Source organism: Monodelphis domestica, chromosome 3, assembly GCF_027887165.1.
Source record: "Monodelphis domestica isolate mMonDom1 chromosome 3, mMonDom1.pri, whole genome shotgun sequence".
Classification (NCBI taxonomy): Eukaryota; Metazoa; Chordata; class Mammalia; order Didelphimorphia; family Didelphidae; genus Monodelphis; species Monodelphis domestica.
The window spans coordinates 20101257-20120353 of NC_077229.1; the positions used below are offsets into that span (position 1 = coordinate 20101257).

Below are 19097 nucleotides of genomic sequence, written 5' to 3' on the forward strand. Positions count from 1 at the left end.
AACAGTCCTCTAGTGAGGGGGAGCTCACCTCCTCTCCAGGTAACTGGCTTTGGGGCAGAGCCAATGATTGGGTCTTCTTCCTAACACCAAGTTCCAATTGGTCTCTTTGCAACTTCCATTCATTGTGAGAAGCCTGCTCTGTACACACAGGAAGAAGCCTCTCCTGATCTCCCTTCATTCTGGAGCCTCCCATCTGTTGTCAACCTCCAGTTTTTCCTGTCTGTAGCTTGTTTGCCTGTTGAGGGAGGGATTAGCTTTTGCCTTTCTTATATCCCCAGCACTTAGCAAATGGTAGGTGCTAAGTACAAAACTGGCAGCTTCTACTTCTGCCTTCTGGGGCCAAACAAAACAATTCTAATCTCTCTCTTACACAACAGTCCTCCACATACTTAAATGTAGTGATCATACTTTCTCTAGGGTAAACGTGACTAGTTCCTTCAAAAGGACCGTATCAGCCAGACTCAAGGTTCTTCCCCACCCTGTCAACTCAGCTTCTCTCTGTCTTTTCCCAGTTGTGCTACCCAAAATACAAATCGATAGTTCCAATTTGGACCCACCTAGACAGAGTACAGAGGGAGGATGACCTCCTTGTGCCCAGAAGCTGTGCCTCTCCCAAGGATTCCCAGGTTATTTGAGCTTTCTTGGGCTCTCCTTGGGCTCATATGAGTGTAAATGTTCACTGATATCTGACAATGGTCCAGCATTCCAGGTGCCCATTCTTTCTGTATCTGTGTCTGGGTGAGAAAACCTGAACTCATTTGGAACCCCTGATTAGGGGCTCTCTAACAATTTCCTTCAGTTCCCTATCAACCACTTGGTCTGTCCATTCCTGTATGTGAGCCATTTTCCTCAGTAGAGAAAACAAGAGAAACAAGAGAGCCATCATCTTCCCTCTGCTCTCACTGTCCCATCTACCCTAAACAGAAATCCTATCCCCCTTTAAAACTTCTCTCAAGTATTGCTTTTTGTTAAATGACATCTTCCTTATCCTTAGTATTCTTCACCAGCCTAAAATTATTCTGAGTTTCAGCATTATTGCCATTCTTAGGAAACAGAACCACCATTTTGTAATTGTTTCCTGTTACCTGCCCTTGCTTCCAAGTCTTTTAGAAATCTCAGTAGGTTAATGAGTTCCCTCTACATCTACACTGGCCCCTTTGGCCAAAATGCCACTCCTTTTCCTCCTCCAAATTATTTCTTTTTATTTTTTCACATTGCATGGCTCAGAGTTCCCTAGCCTTCCTCAGTGATTCCCCACCCCCCAATAGGATTCACTCTTTCCCCCTAAAGCCTTGGGAATCTGCTCTGTCTGAACAGAGGGCACCAGTCTGTGCCTGCCCATCCTTTCTTGCCCTCCCACAAACTCTGAGAGTCCCCCAAGGTACTTATTATTTTCACTTTAGCAACCAGCTTCTTGTACTTGGGGGAAATCTGAATTGGGGGTTCCTCCATTTTTTGCAAGATGAAATTTTCTTCAAGACAAGACAAGATGTCATTAGTTTGATGTATAAGTATATATATAAATATATATATATACATACACATACATATTTATGTTATGTGTATGAACAATACATGTTTTTGGATTGGTTTAGAGAGACAGGGATCCCACAGATATCTGGATGAAAGAAATCTCACCTTACACCACAGGATTGTCATGAACCAGCTCACCTATCAGCATGCTCAGGCTAAGAATGCACCCAGGTAGACAAAGCTATTAGAGACAGGTGGTTTAGAATGGAATAGCAAGAGAATGAAGGGCTGAATGAAACGGCACTTATTAGGTACTTACTATAAGCCAAGCACTATATTAAGCACCAAGGATAAAAAATATATTCTCTGCCCACAAGGAGTTACATTCTAATGGAAGAGACAATATACCTAGGGAGTGATGATATGGGAGGCCACTTTGGTCTGAAAAGTTACAAGGATGGTGATTGGGATTATAGGGGAGTGGATTGATATGCCCCATCCAGGCACAGTGACACATGATTTGATCATGGATCTAAAACTGGAGTAAGGTGAGAAGGAGTGAAGAAGGAAGAAGGTCATATTATATACAGCATAGCAAGGGAGTTATGGGTGAGAAGAGTCAGGGGGTTTGGGAAGGCAGTGAAGGATGCCTGGAGCTACCTGAAATAGTGGGCTAGGTTGGACACTGACCAACCAGGACATTAAGGTCCCAGGATAAACTTCAGTAATGAAAGGGTTTAAACTTCCAGGGTAGGCCTGCGGTCCAGGAGACCCCTTCAGGGCATCTAAGATCAAAACTATTTTCACAATAATACTAAGTGGTTCAAATTTCTTTTATGGTAAATACAAATATATATAAACATAAAAACAAAATATCTTTGGGTGTCTGCAATAATTTTTAACCCTTTATCTTCCATCTTAGAATTAATACTGTGTTTTGGTTCTAAGGTAGAAGAGCAGTAAGGGTTAGGCAATGGGGGTCAAGTGACTTGTGTAGGGTCACACATCCAGGAAGTATCTGAGGACAGATTTGAACCCAGGACCTCATATTCTCTAGGTCTGGCTTTCCATCCACTGAGCCACCTAGCTACCCCCTCTGCAATAATTTTTAAGATTTTAAAGGGGTTTGGAGACCAAGAATTATACGAACTGTTCCTCCAGGGCACAATCTCAGACTGTGTGGCAAGATGGTAGAGAATAGAGCCTGGAGAGGGACAAAAAGTCCCTCATTCCCCTCTTCCCCCATAGCAAGCTGCTCTTGGAAGAACTTTGGGAGTCGGGGAAGGATCTCTTCTTTTGGGGAAAAACTGGTAGACTTTGCTTCAACATGACTAACCCATGTATGAATCTAGACACGTATTTGTGCCCCCAGTTTCCCATGTCCCAGGGCTTCCAGCATTGCCTGAAGGCTTTCCTTAACTTCAGGCTTCATGGGATGCTCAATGGGATGTGCTAAGGGATTCCTAGAGGAGCTGGGCCTGGGCTGGGCGTGGATCTCCCTGAGTAGGAGGCAGAAAGACCACACCACGAGGCAGCCTGTTCCTGGCTTCAGTCTAATCCGGGCTCTTTTGCAGCTCGCAACTTTGACCTGCAGAAGAGTGAGGCCATGCTGCGGAAGGTGAGCCCCCTGCCCTTTACTCCCCTGGACCCCAGACTGGGGCAGCATCCTAGGCCTTCTGGGTCTTTGCTGGCTTTCTCCTTTTCCATCATCTTTTCTTTCCCTCCAATTTCAGCCCAAACTCCTGTCCCTCAAGGGACCTTCCAAAGGCTCTTGAGTCGTCCTGTTCTCATCCTTCCTATTACGGTGGGATGAGATCCAGCCAGCAGTTGGGGGATGCCCAGAATGCTTTTTAGTAGCCTGGGCACAGGCATTGGTGTGACACCTCTCACAAGGGGAGAGAGGCAAGGGGTATGGAAGGAGGTCTAGAACCCCAGGTTCAAATCCCAGCTCTGCTGCCCACATACTTTTTGACCTGAGTCATAGTTTCCTCATCTGAAGTATGGGGTGGTTGGACTACATGTTCCATGAGTCAAGACATCATGAAAAGAACACTGAATTTTGCCTCAAAGGACCTGGGTTGAAATCAGAACTGCTGTTTCCTAACCACATAACTTCCCCTCTGTGGGCCTCAGTTTCCCCCAACTGCACCAGGAAGTTGTTGAATTAGCTGATCTCAGAGTTCCCTTCCAATTTGGCTCTTCTAGGTTCAAAGGTTCCTCTCAATGCTGACATCTTAATGCCCTATTTTAAAAAATCTGTTCCATATTTATTTTTTTAATTTGGACATCCAAATTCTCTCCCTCCCAACAGCTCCTCCCTAGCCCATGAAGAAGGTAAGCAGTGATATCAATTATACATGTGAAGTCATGCCAAACATTTCCATATTAACCAGGTGGCAAAAAAGAGGGAGAAGAACAAAATTGGAAAAGTTTGCTAAATTTTGCATTCAGAATTTATTTGTTCTCTCTCTGGAGGAGGAGAACATTCTGCAGTCCAGTCCTTTGGAATTCACTTCTTATGTTCTAAAATCCCTTTCCAAGATCTTCCCTAGCTCCCAGTTCTCACATTCCAGGATCTAAGGTAGTATCTCGTCTAGCTTTGACATTCCAGGTTTAAAGGTTTCTTTCAGCTCTGACACCCCCTCTGCTAAGGCTCCCCCCATCTCCAAAATTCCCTCTTCTAAGGCCCCTCCCAGCGCTGACATTCTGTGTTCTATGGTCCTCTGAGTTCTGCCATCCTGAGTTCTGCCCTTTGAACACACCCTGGGCTACCTGAGGCTGAGGAAGCTCTGGCTTTGTGCCATCTCACTTTTCTTGATAGCACGTGGAATTCCGGAAGCAAGAGGACCTGGACAATATCCTGAAATGGCAGCCCCCTGAGGTGAGCCTAGATGAACCCCATCACCTGAGCCACAGCCATGAGCCTTGCCTGGCTCTCCCCTGGGTTCTGGCTACCTGGTCGTGCCATGAGCAGATTTGTGAGCCATCAAGGCTGCTTCCTCTGTGTCTAGGTCCTCCAGTTATATGATGCAGGTGGCTTTTGTGGTTACGACCGAGAGGGATGCCCCATATGGCTCGACATCACTGGCAACATGGATCCCAAGGGACTGATTTATTCTACCAGCAAAGAAGCCCTGATCAAGAAACGCACCCAGATCTTGGAGTTCCTCCTTCGAGAATGTGAGCTACAGAGTGAGAAGGTGAGCTATGGAGGAGGGAAGTGTTTAGGGATGTCCTGAGAGGACAGAGAGGGGAGGAAGTCACTGCCTCAGCCTGTGGATCCTGGGCTCTCATCCCTCAGCGCGCCCTCTGCGAGATCTCTCAAGTCACCCCTACCAGTTCCCAGAGGGTTAAAAGGTGACAGTAGCTTGGAGGGACAGGTCTTTTGAATGAATCTTTTCCGTCTGTCGCCCTGGTATGGTAGAGGAGGCAGCAGTTGGAAGGAACCCTGGGTTTGAAGTCAAGACAGCTGGGTCACATTGTAATAGTTAAAAATTTAAGGTAGGCTGAGGCACAAAGTTCCTAGCAAGATCCATTTATTAGTAATGTGTGAAATTACTGGTGAACAGGATCTCAGCTTCCCTAGCAAAGCTAAGACCCAGTTGTGCAGTTAACAGCACTCTTTGGAGCTTAGGAGAGTACAGAAAATAGAAAGGTGAGCACTATAGATGGAAGAAAATAGAATTGGATGGAATTTGGGAATGAGAGCTGGCTACAAGCCACTTTTTCTCTCCTGTGGCTAAGAAATGCTCATTGCTTCAAGCCCAGCTGGGTCTGCAAGGACAGAGGTAGCAAACCAGACTTCTTTGGAAAACAAAACAGGAGTCCTTGAAGAATAGCCAAGACTCCCTAGTGTCCACCTGCGTCCTTTAAGGGTAACAAATTTCCCTGGCACAAGATGAACAGAACTGGATTTTTAAACTTAACCCACTACGCTAAGTTTCTGAATTAAGTTCAAAGACAACGAATCATGCTTTAGGCAGCTACAGGACAAATTCCACTCATTGTAAATAAGATCAAATTCCAAATCCAATCTGATGGTTTCAGTTCTCTGATTGTGCAACTTTCTGGATATGTGACTGTGAGCACACAAGTCTAGAAGACGAAAAGTCAATCCGTCTGTTAGAGAACATTTATTAAATGCTTACTATGTTCCAGGAACTAATCAGTAGGTGAATAAGTGAAAGAGTCTCTGCCCTCAAGGGGCTTAGGCTCTGATGCATAAAGATGATAGCTGATCCCATGAGAATTGCTGAGGGTTATTGAGCAGGACAGTGACAATGTCCAATCTTACTCTTCCTTGTATCCCCTCCATCTCCTAGCACTAACTCATGGACCGTACCTGCTCCATAAATAGTTTTTCTAATTGGGGTAGGACTATTAGAATTGACTCCAACGTTAAAAGGTGCCCTCAGTGACCACTGTGACCATCTCCTCCCATGCCCTTGATCTCTGTTATTCTGGAGAGAGATCCTAGCCAGCTGAGGAAGTGATATATTAGAATGAGATGCTAAACATATATAGAAGAATTTTGAGGCCAAAGATCTGGGTTAAAATACCAATTTGGCTCTGTGTGACTTATTTGAATGAGGGTAAGTCTCTTTTCTAAACTTAACTCATCCCAGACAGCTGAATTTCTGAATTAAATTCCGAGACAAAGAATCATGACTTAGGCAGTTACAGGACAAAATCAATTAACTGTAAATAGGATTAATTTTTTTAAAGGACAGATCATCAATCTGATTATTTCTGTTTTGGTTATAGGAGCATCAATTTAGGGACCTTCAAGGCCATTGAGTCTAACAGTCTCTAGTCGTGAGGTCCAGGATTAAGTGATTTAAAGTCAAATCTTCTGATTCCAATGAGGCCCATTGCTCCAGCTGCTGATTCACTTTGCTGAACCTAAGCTCCCAGGGCCCAGGTTCCTCACTGCCCAGGTCAGGGAACTGAATAAGATGGTCTCTAAGGTCCCTTCCAATTCCAAATAAATAACCCCCTTGCCGAATGGCCTCCACCATCTCTCCTGTCTGAATCCCATGGACATGGGCAACACTGGTTGGATGCTAAAGAGCCAGTTGCTGGACGCGGCAGATTAATGGACCGGTCTTTTTTATTTTGTCCATACAGTTGGGAAAGAAGATTGAAACTTTCCTGATGGTGTTTGACATAGAGAATCTGAGCCTCAAACATCTTTGGAAGCCAGCTACAGAAGTCTACCAGGAGGTAAGGAGGGAATGAGCCCTCAGGGGACAGAGACACTTGGGGTTAGCTTGGCTCATCTGGGGAGCAGTCAGACCCCTGAAGCAGTCAGTCTTTCCCTTCACCCCATCTGTAGTTCAGAGCTGGGGACCAGCTTAGTGAGGCCGTGAGCTCAAAAAGTTCTGCAACAGGGAAAATCAGATTGAAACTTTGTGAGGAAGGGATGCCGGTGGATTGTTCTGAGGCTGCTTTAATTTAGCAGAAAAAAACAATGGATTTGGGGTTAAAGGACTGAATTTGGGGTTCGAAGAATTTGGATTTCAAGCCCCAAACTGTATGGCTTGGAGTAAATCGTTTACCTAACCTCGCTGGGCCTCAGTTGACTGATCTGTAAAATGAAGAGAAGGGATTAAATGATCTCTAAAAGTTCAATTCTAAATCCGGCAATCTCATGAGTCCTTTTGGGACCTGCTGAACTTTCAAGATGAGGAAGAAAGCATTAGATTTGGCAGTCAGAGTCAGACTTTCAATCCACATTTGCTATTCACTATTGGAAGCTGCCAGAAACCACAATTTATACTCGATGTAAGAGAAAACTTCTAAAAAGAGAGCTGTCCAGGGCAGAGTGGGCTACCTCGGGAGAGGGAGTTTTCCGTCCCGCAGAGGTTTGATGGTCACTTGTAAGGGACATCCTCATTTGAGTCCAGGTTGAATTCCAGAACCCCGAGGAACCTTGCAGCCCTATGATTCTCTGGTTATGAATGATCTTGGGCAAATCCTTTCCCATTTCTGAACCTCAATAATGCCATCTATCAAAAGAGCTTTAAGAGTCCTTCCAGCTCTAATTCTTTTGAACCTTCTTTCAGCCCTGGGGACTGGGGCAGAGGTAGCCTGGGGAGAGATATCTGAACAGTGGCAGCCCAGATACTGAGAACAGTGGACCCTCAGTGGGAGCCAGGAAGAGCCCTGGAGAGGGGGGTCCTTATGAGGCACCCTGAGACTATTTCCTAGCGATCTTTGGGAGATGGGCACTAATTGACATGAGGAAAGCCATAAGTGGGCTTATCTTGGCTTTGCAGTTTTTCTCTATACTTGACCAGAATTTCCCTGAGACTGTCAAGAATCTTATTGTTGTGAAAGGTAAGTCAGCAATGGCAGGGGATGGATGGTATGGGCTGAGGGGAGAGAGGGTCATGGAATAAATGCAAAGTGGCCCCCGCTGGCCTTTGCTAGCCTTGACCTGTAATGGGAATGATTCTTCCCATTGGAGTCTGGCATCCAAAACCCTATAGCACCTTATTTTATATCCATTCCCTTCAAGAGAGCCAAAGACACTGGGACGAGTGTGACTGAGTTCCCCTGGGCAATGGAAGGTGATATGAGTGTCTTATATCCCATAGCTTGTGCTGGTTGGTCTTATGCTGGGTCAGAGTTACCCTGATTTTACTCTGAATCAGCTTCTTTTTCTGCCCATCATTTCATGTTTGCTCTGTCTCTTTCAGCCCCTAAACTCTTCCCTATAGCTTTTAACCTTGTCAAGTCCTTCATTTCGGAGGAAACGCGCAAGAAAATTTTGATTCTGGGAGGTAAGTCCCGGTCCTCTTATTTTCTCTTTAAGGGGGGAATCATTAATTATTTATTTATTTTTAAACCATCACCTTCTGTCTTGGAATCAATGCTGTATATTTGTTCGAAGGCAGAAGAGTGGTAAGGACTAGGCAATGGGGGTTAAGTGACTTACTCAGGATCACACAGCTAGGGTTTTGTTTTGTTTTTTAAACCCTTTCCTTCCATCTTAGAATCAATACTGTGTATTGGTTCTGTGATATTGAAATCACTATAAAAGACTGATATATATTAATTTAATGTCACCAAGGAATTCACTTATGTAATTCCTAAATGAAACACTCAAGTCAGCTACCAAATTTTATGGTGTTTTAATTACAATAGAGGAAGAAAGTATTAGAGGGAGAGAGAAGGAAAAAGGGAGAGAAGGAAAGAAGTTTAACTCAGAACCACTCTGGCTCAGGCTGAGCCAAAGCGGGTGTTGAGGCCTTGGATAGCCAAGGCAGGGAAAGGGATCAGTCCTTATCACTCATGTAACCAATCTGAAGGAAAACAGTCTGCAGGGCTACTCCAACCTTCAGCACCAGCCTCAAACTGACTCTAGCCCTCCTCACAGGAAGTCCCAAGAACTCCTGAGCTGTACTCTACCTCAATTCCTGCATCTCACATGTGCCAATGGTCCTCTAGCTTGACCTAGGACTGCCCAAATGTCTGTCCTTTTTTTTGCACATGTCTGTTGAAGGCCATATTCTCAAATAATTAAATCTTGAGTTTGCTGCAGCCCTTCCTAATCTTGTTACACTGAGTAGGGTGGACAATGTAGTTTCCAAGACCTGATTCTGTTATTCCAAGTATCTCTATTGTTATGGATCAGGAAATAGCTAAATCTGATCTTCTAAAGAATGGTCTGAATAGGGTGGAGTAGTTTTTGAAATTCACAATTCCTCCTGAGGCCTGAGGAACACTACTCTCTCTGATGGGTCTTGTAAATATACCAGCTATGAAATTACAATAGTTAGAGATAAGGGGAAATAGGGGAGAGAGAGAGAGAGAGAGAGAGAGAGAGAGAGAGAGAGAGAGAGAGAGAGAGAGAGAGAGAGAGAGAGAGAGAGAGAGAGAGAGAGAGAGAGAGAGAGAGAGAGAGAGAGAGAGAGAGAACAAAACCAATGTTTTGCTGGGCACATTGAGAAAAGCCAATTAGGGGGCAGTCCCATCTGGCAGAAGAATGTATATTCAAAATAAATTCAATCAACCTTCAGTTCAATCAACCACACCCCAAGGTTCATTCTTGATCTTGATGTAATGTAGGTTTTCCGGCATCTTTCTGCAACAGTTCATTCTCTGGATTTAGGAGTTAGTAAGCTTCTTCCTTGAAGATCTTTCTCAAACAAAAATCTTTTCAAAATCTTGGATTTTTATTAAAATACAATTCCCCCTTGAAGTGGATATTTAAAAAAATATCCAGTTCAGCTCAGGATGCATTGTTGAGTTATGGGGGTGTATGATTCACTTATTAAAATAATTAAAAAACAATAAGAACAAAACAAACACTATATAAAGGGAAAATAGGCAAGAAAGTTAAACTTTTGGGAGAAAGGAAAGAAAAAAATTCAAAATCAGAATCAAAATACCAAAATCTATGTATATAAAATGTTGAGTAAGCAAGAATAAATTCATAATAGGCCCTTGTACAGTTTCAATATAAAGTAATTTCTATCCCACAAGTCTGTAGGACAGAATGCAGTAATATTTCACTTACCCATTTGCAGCAAAGACTACAGGAAGTTGTCATACTATAAGAAGGAAAGGGACTAGAATTCTATTTTGATAGGGAAGCGTCATTCCCTGGTCTGACTTTTATTCATTCTCAGGGACATAGGGAGCCAGCATGATAGTCAAATTTTGGTACTTGTATGAGTACTTCATAAAGAGTGTAGATACAAGGAAGTTCTACAACTTAATGTATGTCAAGTGTCGAAACCTTGAGTCCATATTAGTATTTCCTGTGTGTTCTTTTGGCACTATTCAGGTTAAGTCTGTGCTCCTTGTTTTTATCCCATTTCCTGGAATCAGACACAAACATTAATCATACTCCCATATAACATTTTATCAATAAATGGTAGGTTCCCACAGTCTAAAGCTATTTGGGTATGTATTAATATAACAAGTATGGATATTTAAACTTATATTACTGCAGAGAGAGAGAAAAAATTTAATTGTATATTCCTTTTGTACAAGAAATGAGGAAAGGGGGGAAATTAAATATTCAAAAGAAAAGAAATAATAAAAAAATAAGGGAAAGAAGAAGAAAATTAGGAATTCAATATGTTTTTGAAAAACAGCATCTACTTGTCAATGGATTATTATCTTCAATGCATGTGATAGGATACAGTCAATTAGTCTCAACAGAAGATGCTTTCTTTACATGTGAGCAATGAATCCAAGAGTCCTTGTCCCAAACCTTTATAGATGTTGGAGTAGTTAACAATATTTGGAATGTTCCTTCCCAGGAAGGCTGAGTTGCTCCAGTATGCTGGAAATTCTCAATATAAACCTTGTCTCCTGGGTTCAGGTCATGAAGTGAAAAGTCTAGTGGTCCAGCTTGTACTGCAGTTCTGGATTCATGGAGTTCATGCAGTTTATGCTGTAATCTTGTATATAGGAAGCAATAGTAGTATCTCCCCCTAATAGTGATGTATATGCAAGGGAGAAAGGTTTAGCCTGTGTAGGTGAATGTCCAAAAAGCATCTCAAATGGTGAGATGTGTAGGTCTCCTCTAGGCTTGCTTCTAAGATAAAATAGGGCCAGAGGGAGAATTTCAAGCCATTTTAAATGGGTGTCAGTGCATAATTTGCCAATCATAGTTTTAAGTTCTTTATTCATGCTTTCAACTTGACCTGAGCTCTAGGGATGATATGGAACATGGAATTTGGGAGTTATCCCCAAGCAAGAATATATTTGGTTTAAGACAGAATCAGTAAAATGACCTCCTCTATTGGAATCAATATGTGCTGGCAGGCCAAAGCAAGGAATAATTTCTTTTCTTTTTTTTTAAACCCTTACCTTCCATCTTGGAGTCAATACTGTGTATTGGCTCCAAGGCAGAAGAGTGGTAAGGGCTAGGCAATGGGGGTCAAGTGACTTGCCCAGGGTCACACAGCTAGGAAGTGGCTGAGGCCAGATTTGAACCTAGGACCTCCCGTCTCTAGGCCTGTTTCTCAATCAACTGAGCTACCCAGCTGCCACCTGAATAATTTCTTTTAAAAGCACATTAGCAACAAAAGTCGCTGTGGCTTGGGTTGCAGGAAATGCTTCCGGCCATCTGATCAGTTGATCTACTATGACTAGACAAAATTTATAATGTCCGACCTTTGGCATTGTTATGAAATCTATCTGTAGGTGCTCAAAAGGTGTGTAAGCCGGAGGACAGCCACCAAAAGCTTTGCCACGAAAGGTGTGTTGGTCATATGCCTGACAGGTGGAGCAGGCTGAACACACTTTAGAGGCTATGGTAGTTATACCCGGGGCTATCCATACTCTCTTAACAGAGTCCACAATGCCCTGGGTACCAAAGTGGCCATTTTTGTGAACAGAGATTGGCAAATTTGGTAATAGAAACTTCTAGGGAGTAGGGGTTTCCCTTCAGATGACACCCATACTCCACTAATCTGTTTTGCTTTGAATTTTTGTTTACATTTTTCCACTTCCTTTTCATTATAGGAAAGTGATAAATTTAAATCATCAGTGGTTAATGTTAAAATTAATCCAGGCCCTTCTAGGGCTGCTAGCTTTGCAGCAGTATCTGCTGTAAACCTTAAAATTTCTTAGACTTATGAATTTTGGAAATTTCCCCATTGGGAAATCTCATACTGGAAAAAATTTCCTACTGATAGTAAGAACTCTATTGGAATGTGAAACCCCTTGGCATGGGAGGATCCTTCTCCTCCCTACCTAAGACTACTTTAGGACAGAAACCTTTTGCTAAACAATGGAAAGGGCTTTGACCTATGCTTAAGCATAGAACAGGAAGTTCTTTGAGTCATGATTGATTTTAGAATTGATACAATAGAGATACTTGGAATGACAGAACCAGGACTTGAAACTACAATCTCCACCCTACTCAGAGTAAAAGGATTTAGGAAGGGCTGCAGCAAAGATCAAGATTTAATTATTTGAGAATATGACCTTCAACAGACATGTGCAAAGGGGCAGACCTCTGGGCGGTCCTGGGTTAAGCTAGAGTCACCACTGGCACAGGGAAGACATGGACAGTGATTGGTAGATGTGAGAACTGAGGGGAGTTCGAGAGGTTTTGCTCTGAGAGGTTGTGCTCTGAGAAGTTTTGCTCTGAAGGAGTCTGAGAGGAGAGAGGTCCTGGAGGGAGAGCTCCTGGAGAGGTCTGAGAGGAGGACTTGCTCTGAAGGAGGCTGGAGGTGGAGGCCCCTGAGATTGTTTCTCCATTTTGGTCACGTGAGTGATAGGGACTGATCTCTTTTCTTTGCCTCAGCTATCTAAGGGCTTGGGCCTTTGGCCCAGCCTAAGCAGAGGGGGTATTTAAGCCCTATTCCCTTCTCTCCCCTTTCTCTCTCTCTCTCTCTCTCTCTCTCTCTCTCTCTCTCTCTCTCTCTCTCTCTCTCTCTCTCTCTAATACCTTTCTTCCTCCTGTTTGTAATTAAAAACTCCATAAAAGGTTGACTGCTGACTTGAGTTTTCATTTAGGAATTACATAGCTGAATTCCTTGGCAACCTTAAATTAATATATATCAGTCTTTTAAAGTGATTTCCTTGTCACATTGTGGCTGACCACACGGGAGTCTAAAGAATTCTCTCAATAAACTTCTGAAATTCCTTGCCTTTTTACTCTACCTTCTCACCACTTAGTCCCTTTTAACAGCAAACTTGGCTTAAAGACACAGCTGCTAGAACACGTGAGTATAAAAAACTTTTTCTCTCTTCTCTTTTCTCCTTAAGTTAAATTGGAATCAGCAGTTTTTCTTTTTCTTCCCTTTAATCTTAAGGGACAGCTGGGTAGCTCAGTGGATTGAGAGCCAGTCCTAGAGACAGAAGGTCCTGGGTTCAAATCGGATCTCGGCTACTTCCCAGCTGTGTGACTCTGATAGTTAGATAGAAAACAGCTGTTTTAAATCTCAGCAACAGGACCCTAAAGTCCTGGCTGGAAGAGCTGTTTCTAAATATCCTTTCCCTTAAGGAACAACTTCCTAGATTAGAAAAAAAAAACCCTGTGGAAAGTTTGTTGCTTTGCCCTGTTCCCCACGTGTTTTGTGAAGACTGTTAGAGAAATAATTACAAAATATATATATATATATATATATATATATATATATATATATATATATATAAATGAGTACTACATTCTTTGACATTTATATGGCAGCTGAAGAATTAGGGGCATTGAGGAATGCAGGATACCTCCAAATTTTTATATTAATAGGTACTATCATTTTTGTACTCCACGATACTATATTTAGAGATGCTAAAATAAAAAATATTGAGGATAAAATAGAAATTATTGAGGATAAAATAGAAAAAATTGAGGATAAAATGCAAGCCCAATTAGAAGATCTAAAATGTTTCTTACAGGATCAATGGGCAAACACCCACTCTACCAGAAACAGACCTGTTTCTGAACCTTTGAATGAGGAAATTTCCTTCCCTGAAATAGAGATGGAAAACACCTTCCCTATAGCCCAGTTAACAGATTGCTTCTCTCGTGCAGTGCAAATCTTGACTGAATTTAATCCCCAAAACCCTTCCCCTGCAATCCCAGTTTCTCATGTTCCCTCTCCTACAGAAAACCAAATTCCAATGCAAAGGAGATCTTGTCCTCCTATCGGTCATTTCCTTTAGAGTCAGGGTCAGAGCCACCTGTATGGGCAGAACAATGAACTACATCAAGGGCTTCAGACAGTTTGAGAGTAGAAAGAACCTCATTAATAATTTCTGCATTAGCTATGGATTTTCCAGCTGACGTTAAAAATCATCTCTAAAGCCATAGTATCCCGACTGAGTGACAAATGCCAAAAGCATATCTAGAATCCGTATAAATTGTTGCCTTTTTTCCTTTGGCAATTCTACAGGCATATTCCAGAGCTATGAGTTCTACCCCTTGAGCGCTGATATTAAAGGGTAGTGAAGCTGACCATGTAGGGGCAAATTCTGTGACTACAGCAGCTCCAGTGTAGCTTATGCCATCTCTCATCTCTGTTCAACTCTTAACCCTGCCATCTTGCTTCCAGATTTACCAACTTCAGGAGAACCATTACATAGTTGTGAAACATTAGTGTCCATGGCAGAAAAGCCTCAAGATGATCTCTTGGACACTCCCTTAAACAACTCAGATCTGGTCTTATTTACTAATGGTTCTTCTTTTATGAGAGATGGCATACACTACACTGGAGCTGCTGTAGTCACAGAATTTGCCCCTACATGGTCAGCTTCACTACCCTCTAATATCAGTGCTCAGGTAACGTTTTCATTGTTTAACAAGGTTATTTCATACCTTGAAATTTGCTGATCAGAAAGTGCCTGTGTTCTGTGTCTTAGCAACAATGCTTCTATCTCATGTGGGCACATAATTGTTAATGAGCATCCCAATACTAGATAAATAGTTTTTGTCACTAGTAAGGCTTTAGCAGCTACTCCTCTAAGACATGGTGGTGCTCCTGCTGCTACTGGGTCCAGTTGGGCAGAATAATAAGCAATTGGGCACTGAGAAGGTCCCAAAGTCTGAGTTAGAACACCTGAAGCTACCCCTCTTCTCTCATGTACATAGAAAGTAAATGGCTTGTTGTAATCTGGGATGCCTAGAGTGGGGGCAGACAGGATAGCCTGTTTTAGATCTGATAGAGCTGACAAGTGTTCTGGTTCTTTTTTGATGGGTTCAGGGACCGAATCCCTTGCTAGTGCTATAAGGGGTTTAGTAATTTCCCCATAACAAGGAATCAATTGTCTACAAAACTCTGTTGCTCCACTTTCAACTGTTTCTTAGTGGTAGGAGAGCTTAAATTTTGAATATTCTCAATTAGATTGGGAGAAATAAAGTCAGGATGAACCCCAAATATTGTACTTTAGGGAAGCACCACTGAACTTTATCCTTCGAAATCTTATGCCCTCTTTTGTGCAATTCCAAAAGAAGGTGTTTGCTATCTTCCTGACATGTTTCCACATCTGTTGAAGCCAATAGTAGATCATCTATATGTTTGATTAATTTGCTGTTTTTCAATTTTATATTATCTCTATCTTAGCTCAAATTTTGCGCAAATAATCTTGGGCTGTCTATGAAACCTTGTTGCAAATGACTCCAGGAGTAATAACGGCCCTACCAGGTGAAAGCAAAGATATGCCTAGAGTTCTCATGTATGGGTATGGAAAAGAAGGCTGTGCACAAGTCTACTACTGTGAAGTATGTAGCTGTGCTAGGAATAGGAGAAATAATAGTATTGATGTTGGAAACTACAGAGTGTCTCTTTATAACGTGATTGTTCACAGCCCTCAAATCCTGCATGAATCTATAGAAGTGTTTGCCATCGGGCCCTCTTTTTGGTTTTTTAATGGGCAGGATGGGCATGTTGTATTCAGATTTACAAGGGATTATTATTCCCTGTGCAATTAATGAGTCAATTACTGGGGTAATTCCCTCAATTGACACTTTTGAGAGTGGATACTGCGGAATGGAAGGAGGTGGGCTAGATTTAGTTTTTATGTGCACAGGAACAGCCAACTTAAGTAAGCCCACATCAGAAGGAGATGTGGCCTAAAGAGACACGGGTATATCTTCAGGTATTGCAAAGGTAGAATGCTCTTTTTATTCCTGACTCTCAGAGAATTACAGGGCGTAAATTGAAAGATTCCTCAGGTACTTCCAATGATAAGGAACCATCTGGGGAGCAAGTTATTGTGGCTCTGAGTTTGCATAGAAGGTCCCTCCCCAGCAAATTTAAAGTGGAGTCATGCATCAAAAGGAAGGAATGTTGTACCTATAGTGGTCCTACAGACACCATTCTAGGGGGAAGTCTTTTAACTTTTTGGGGTATTCCTAATACTCCCATTACATTCTCTAAGCCAACAGAATAACATTGTAAATCAGGTGTTCTCTTTAATAAAGACCAGGAAGCTCCAGTGTCTAAGAGACAATCATAATAGGTGTTACCCATATTTAAAGTAACATGGAGTTCATTAGTATGGGGGGTAGTGGAATAGGGGCAATGGTTAGTAGAACATCAGGGCCCAGAAAATCAAATGTTGTATCCTCTGATTCCTGTGCCCCAGCCCGCCCCCCCCAGGACACCTTCATTGTGTTTGGGAAGTTCCTTGGGCACCCCTCTGTCTGAAAGGCACCCCCCTGAAGGGCACCCCCATGAGGGGCATTAACACCTCGAGAATTTTTTGGATGAGTACCATTTTTTATATATTGTTGTGGAGTCATTTGATTTGAGTTATCATTTTCCCAATATCTATTCCTATAGTCATCATTCCTAAAGTTGTGGTTTGCATTGTCATAATTTTATTAATTTCTATAATTATCACTTCTGTAGTTGATACTAAACTGTGTATTCCTTCCTATAATCTTGAGGAAAGCTCTACACTCTACCATATTGTGGCCCTTCTTCACACAGAAGTGGCAGCTAAAGGATTGATAATTAGATTTATGGAGAGGGGTAAGTGTCATTGGTTCATTATCATGCCCACTTTCTAGTTTAGCTATCTTATCTTTTAAACCTCTCATTTCTTTCTTCATTTCCTCCATGGCATCATTTTTTCTTCCTCCTTTTCTTTGTTTCCCTTTAAAACATATATAGCTGTTTTTCGAAATTCTTCAAGGTCCATCACTGGCCATCTTGGACAATGTTTTCTCACATAATCCCTAATCACTTTGCAAGAATTATTGACAAAGACCCTTCTAACTTGTCTTAAGCTATTTTCTTTAGTTAGGTCAAAATCCAGGTATCTGTCCCCAAACTCCATTTTACTATCCATGAATCTGAAGGGTGTTTCTTCCTCCTTTTGCTTAATTTTTTCAAGTTCCATCCACTTATCTGTACTATCTGCACATTCCCTCATTGCTGTAAGGATGGCCTCTCTACAACGGTATAGTAGTAGATTATCTTCAGGGTTGTTATAGTCCCATTCGGGATCCTGAGATGGCCAATGTGCTGCATTGTGCCCCCGGGTTTTGTTAACATGAGCAATTATTTTATTTTTCTCACATTCAGTTAAAAAAGCCTATAGCAAGTTCTCAACATCTTTGTAAAATGAATTATACTGAAAAAAAGTATGTCTCCCATCTTTTTTGTTACTAGAAAGGGATCTTGTTCATATGTGGGGATATTTCGTGTAAATTCGTTTATTTCTTGGGGAGTAAGTGGTATCCTGTGTCTTAAAGTCACCACATCCCCATTTCGTCCTATTTCAGGTACTTCTCTTAGAGGAAATGTGCCTCTAGTTGAATTTTGTACCTGTGGGTCAGTTTGACTAGGACAAGTTTTTCTAGGAGGATGAGATCTCCTTTGGGCTGGAATTTGGTTTTCTGTAGGAGAGGCAACATGAGAAACTGGGATTGCAGGGGAAGGGTTTTGGGGATTAAATTCAGTCAAAATTTGCATTACACAAGAGAAGCAGTCTGTTAACTGAGCTATAGGGAAGGTGTTTTCCATCTCTATTTCAGGGAAGGAAATTTCCTCATTTAAAGGTCCTGAAACAGGTCTGTTTCTGGTAGGGTGGATGTTTGCTAATTGATCCTGTAAGAAAAATTTTAAGTTTTCAAACTGGGCTTGTATGTTCCCTTGTGTCCTTTTTTATGTCCTCAATTCTTTGAGTGTTTTTTCTGAATTTCAGCTTAAATTAATTTTTTTAAGTTAGCATCTCTAAACACAGTGCTGAGGAGTACAAAAATGACATAACCTATTAATATAAAAAATTGGAGGTATGCTGTATTCCTCAATGTCCCTAAATCTTCAACCACCAAATAAATGTTGGAGAATGTAGTATTCATTTATATATATATATATGTATAATTTTTCTAACGGTTTTCACAAAACACGTGGGGAGCAGGACAAAGTCAAAACTTTCTACAGATTTTTTTCTACTCCTAATCTAGGCAGTTGTTTCCTAAGGGAAAAAAAATATAGAAACAGCTCTCCCAGCCAGGACCTTAGGGCCTTGTTGCTAACATTTAAAACAGCTGTGTTCTATATATTTTAAGGAGAAAGGCCCAAAAGCAGGAAAATGGGCTTTTTACTTTAGTGGTCTAGCTGTTTTTGTTGCCACAGATCGAAGCAAGTTCTCCATTTTCCAGAGTTCCCTCGCTGCTAATCAACAAGGGACAGCTAACTATATATAGCTATCTAGCTAGCTATCAGAGTCACACAGCTGGGAAGTATCTGAGGTCAGATTTGAACCTAGGACCTTCTGTCTCTAGACCTGGCTCTGAATCCACTGAGCCACCCAGCTGCCCCTTAAGATTAAAAGGAAAAAACAACTGCTGATTCCAATTTAACTTTAGGAGAAAAGAGAAGAGAGAAGAAGTGTTTTATACTCATCTGTTCTAGCAACTTTGTCTTTAAGCTGAGTTAGCTATTAAAAAGGACTGACTCAGTGAGAAGAAAGTAGAGTAAAAGGTGAGAAAATTCAGGAAATTTATTGAGGTGACTCGTTGAACTTTTGTGGTCAGCCAAACTGTGATATTGAAATCACTTTAAAAGACTGATATATATTAATTTAATGTTGCCAAGGAATTCACTTATGTAATTCCTAAATGAAACACTCAAGTCAGCTGCCAAATTTTATGGTGTTTTAATTACAACAGGAGGAAGAAGGTATTAGAGGGAGAGAGAAGGAAA

The 19097-nt window shown here is 41.7% G+C and overlaps 1 protein-coding gene across 1 annotated transcript in view; it reads left to right on the forward strand.

Annotated features, from left to right (window-relative positions):
* LOC100019008 (SEC14-like protein 4) overlaps positions 1-19097 on the forward strand; it is a 30534-nt gene that overhangs the window by 3657 nt on the left and 7780 nt on the right. Inside the window, exons 3-8 of the mRNA XM_001365438.4 lie at positions 3048-3091; positions 4295-4354; positions 4485-4673; positions 6601-6696; positions 7752-7812; positions 8175-8258. Of these exons, the coding sequence (XP_001365475.1) occupies positions 3048-3091; positions 4295-4354; positions 4485-4673; positions 6601-6696; positions 7752-7812; positions 8175-8258 (534 nt within the window). The remainder of the gene's footprint in view (positions 1-3047; positions 3092-4294; positions 4355-4484; positions 4674-6600; positions 6697-7751; positions 7813-8174; positions 8259-19097) is intronic.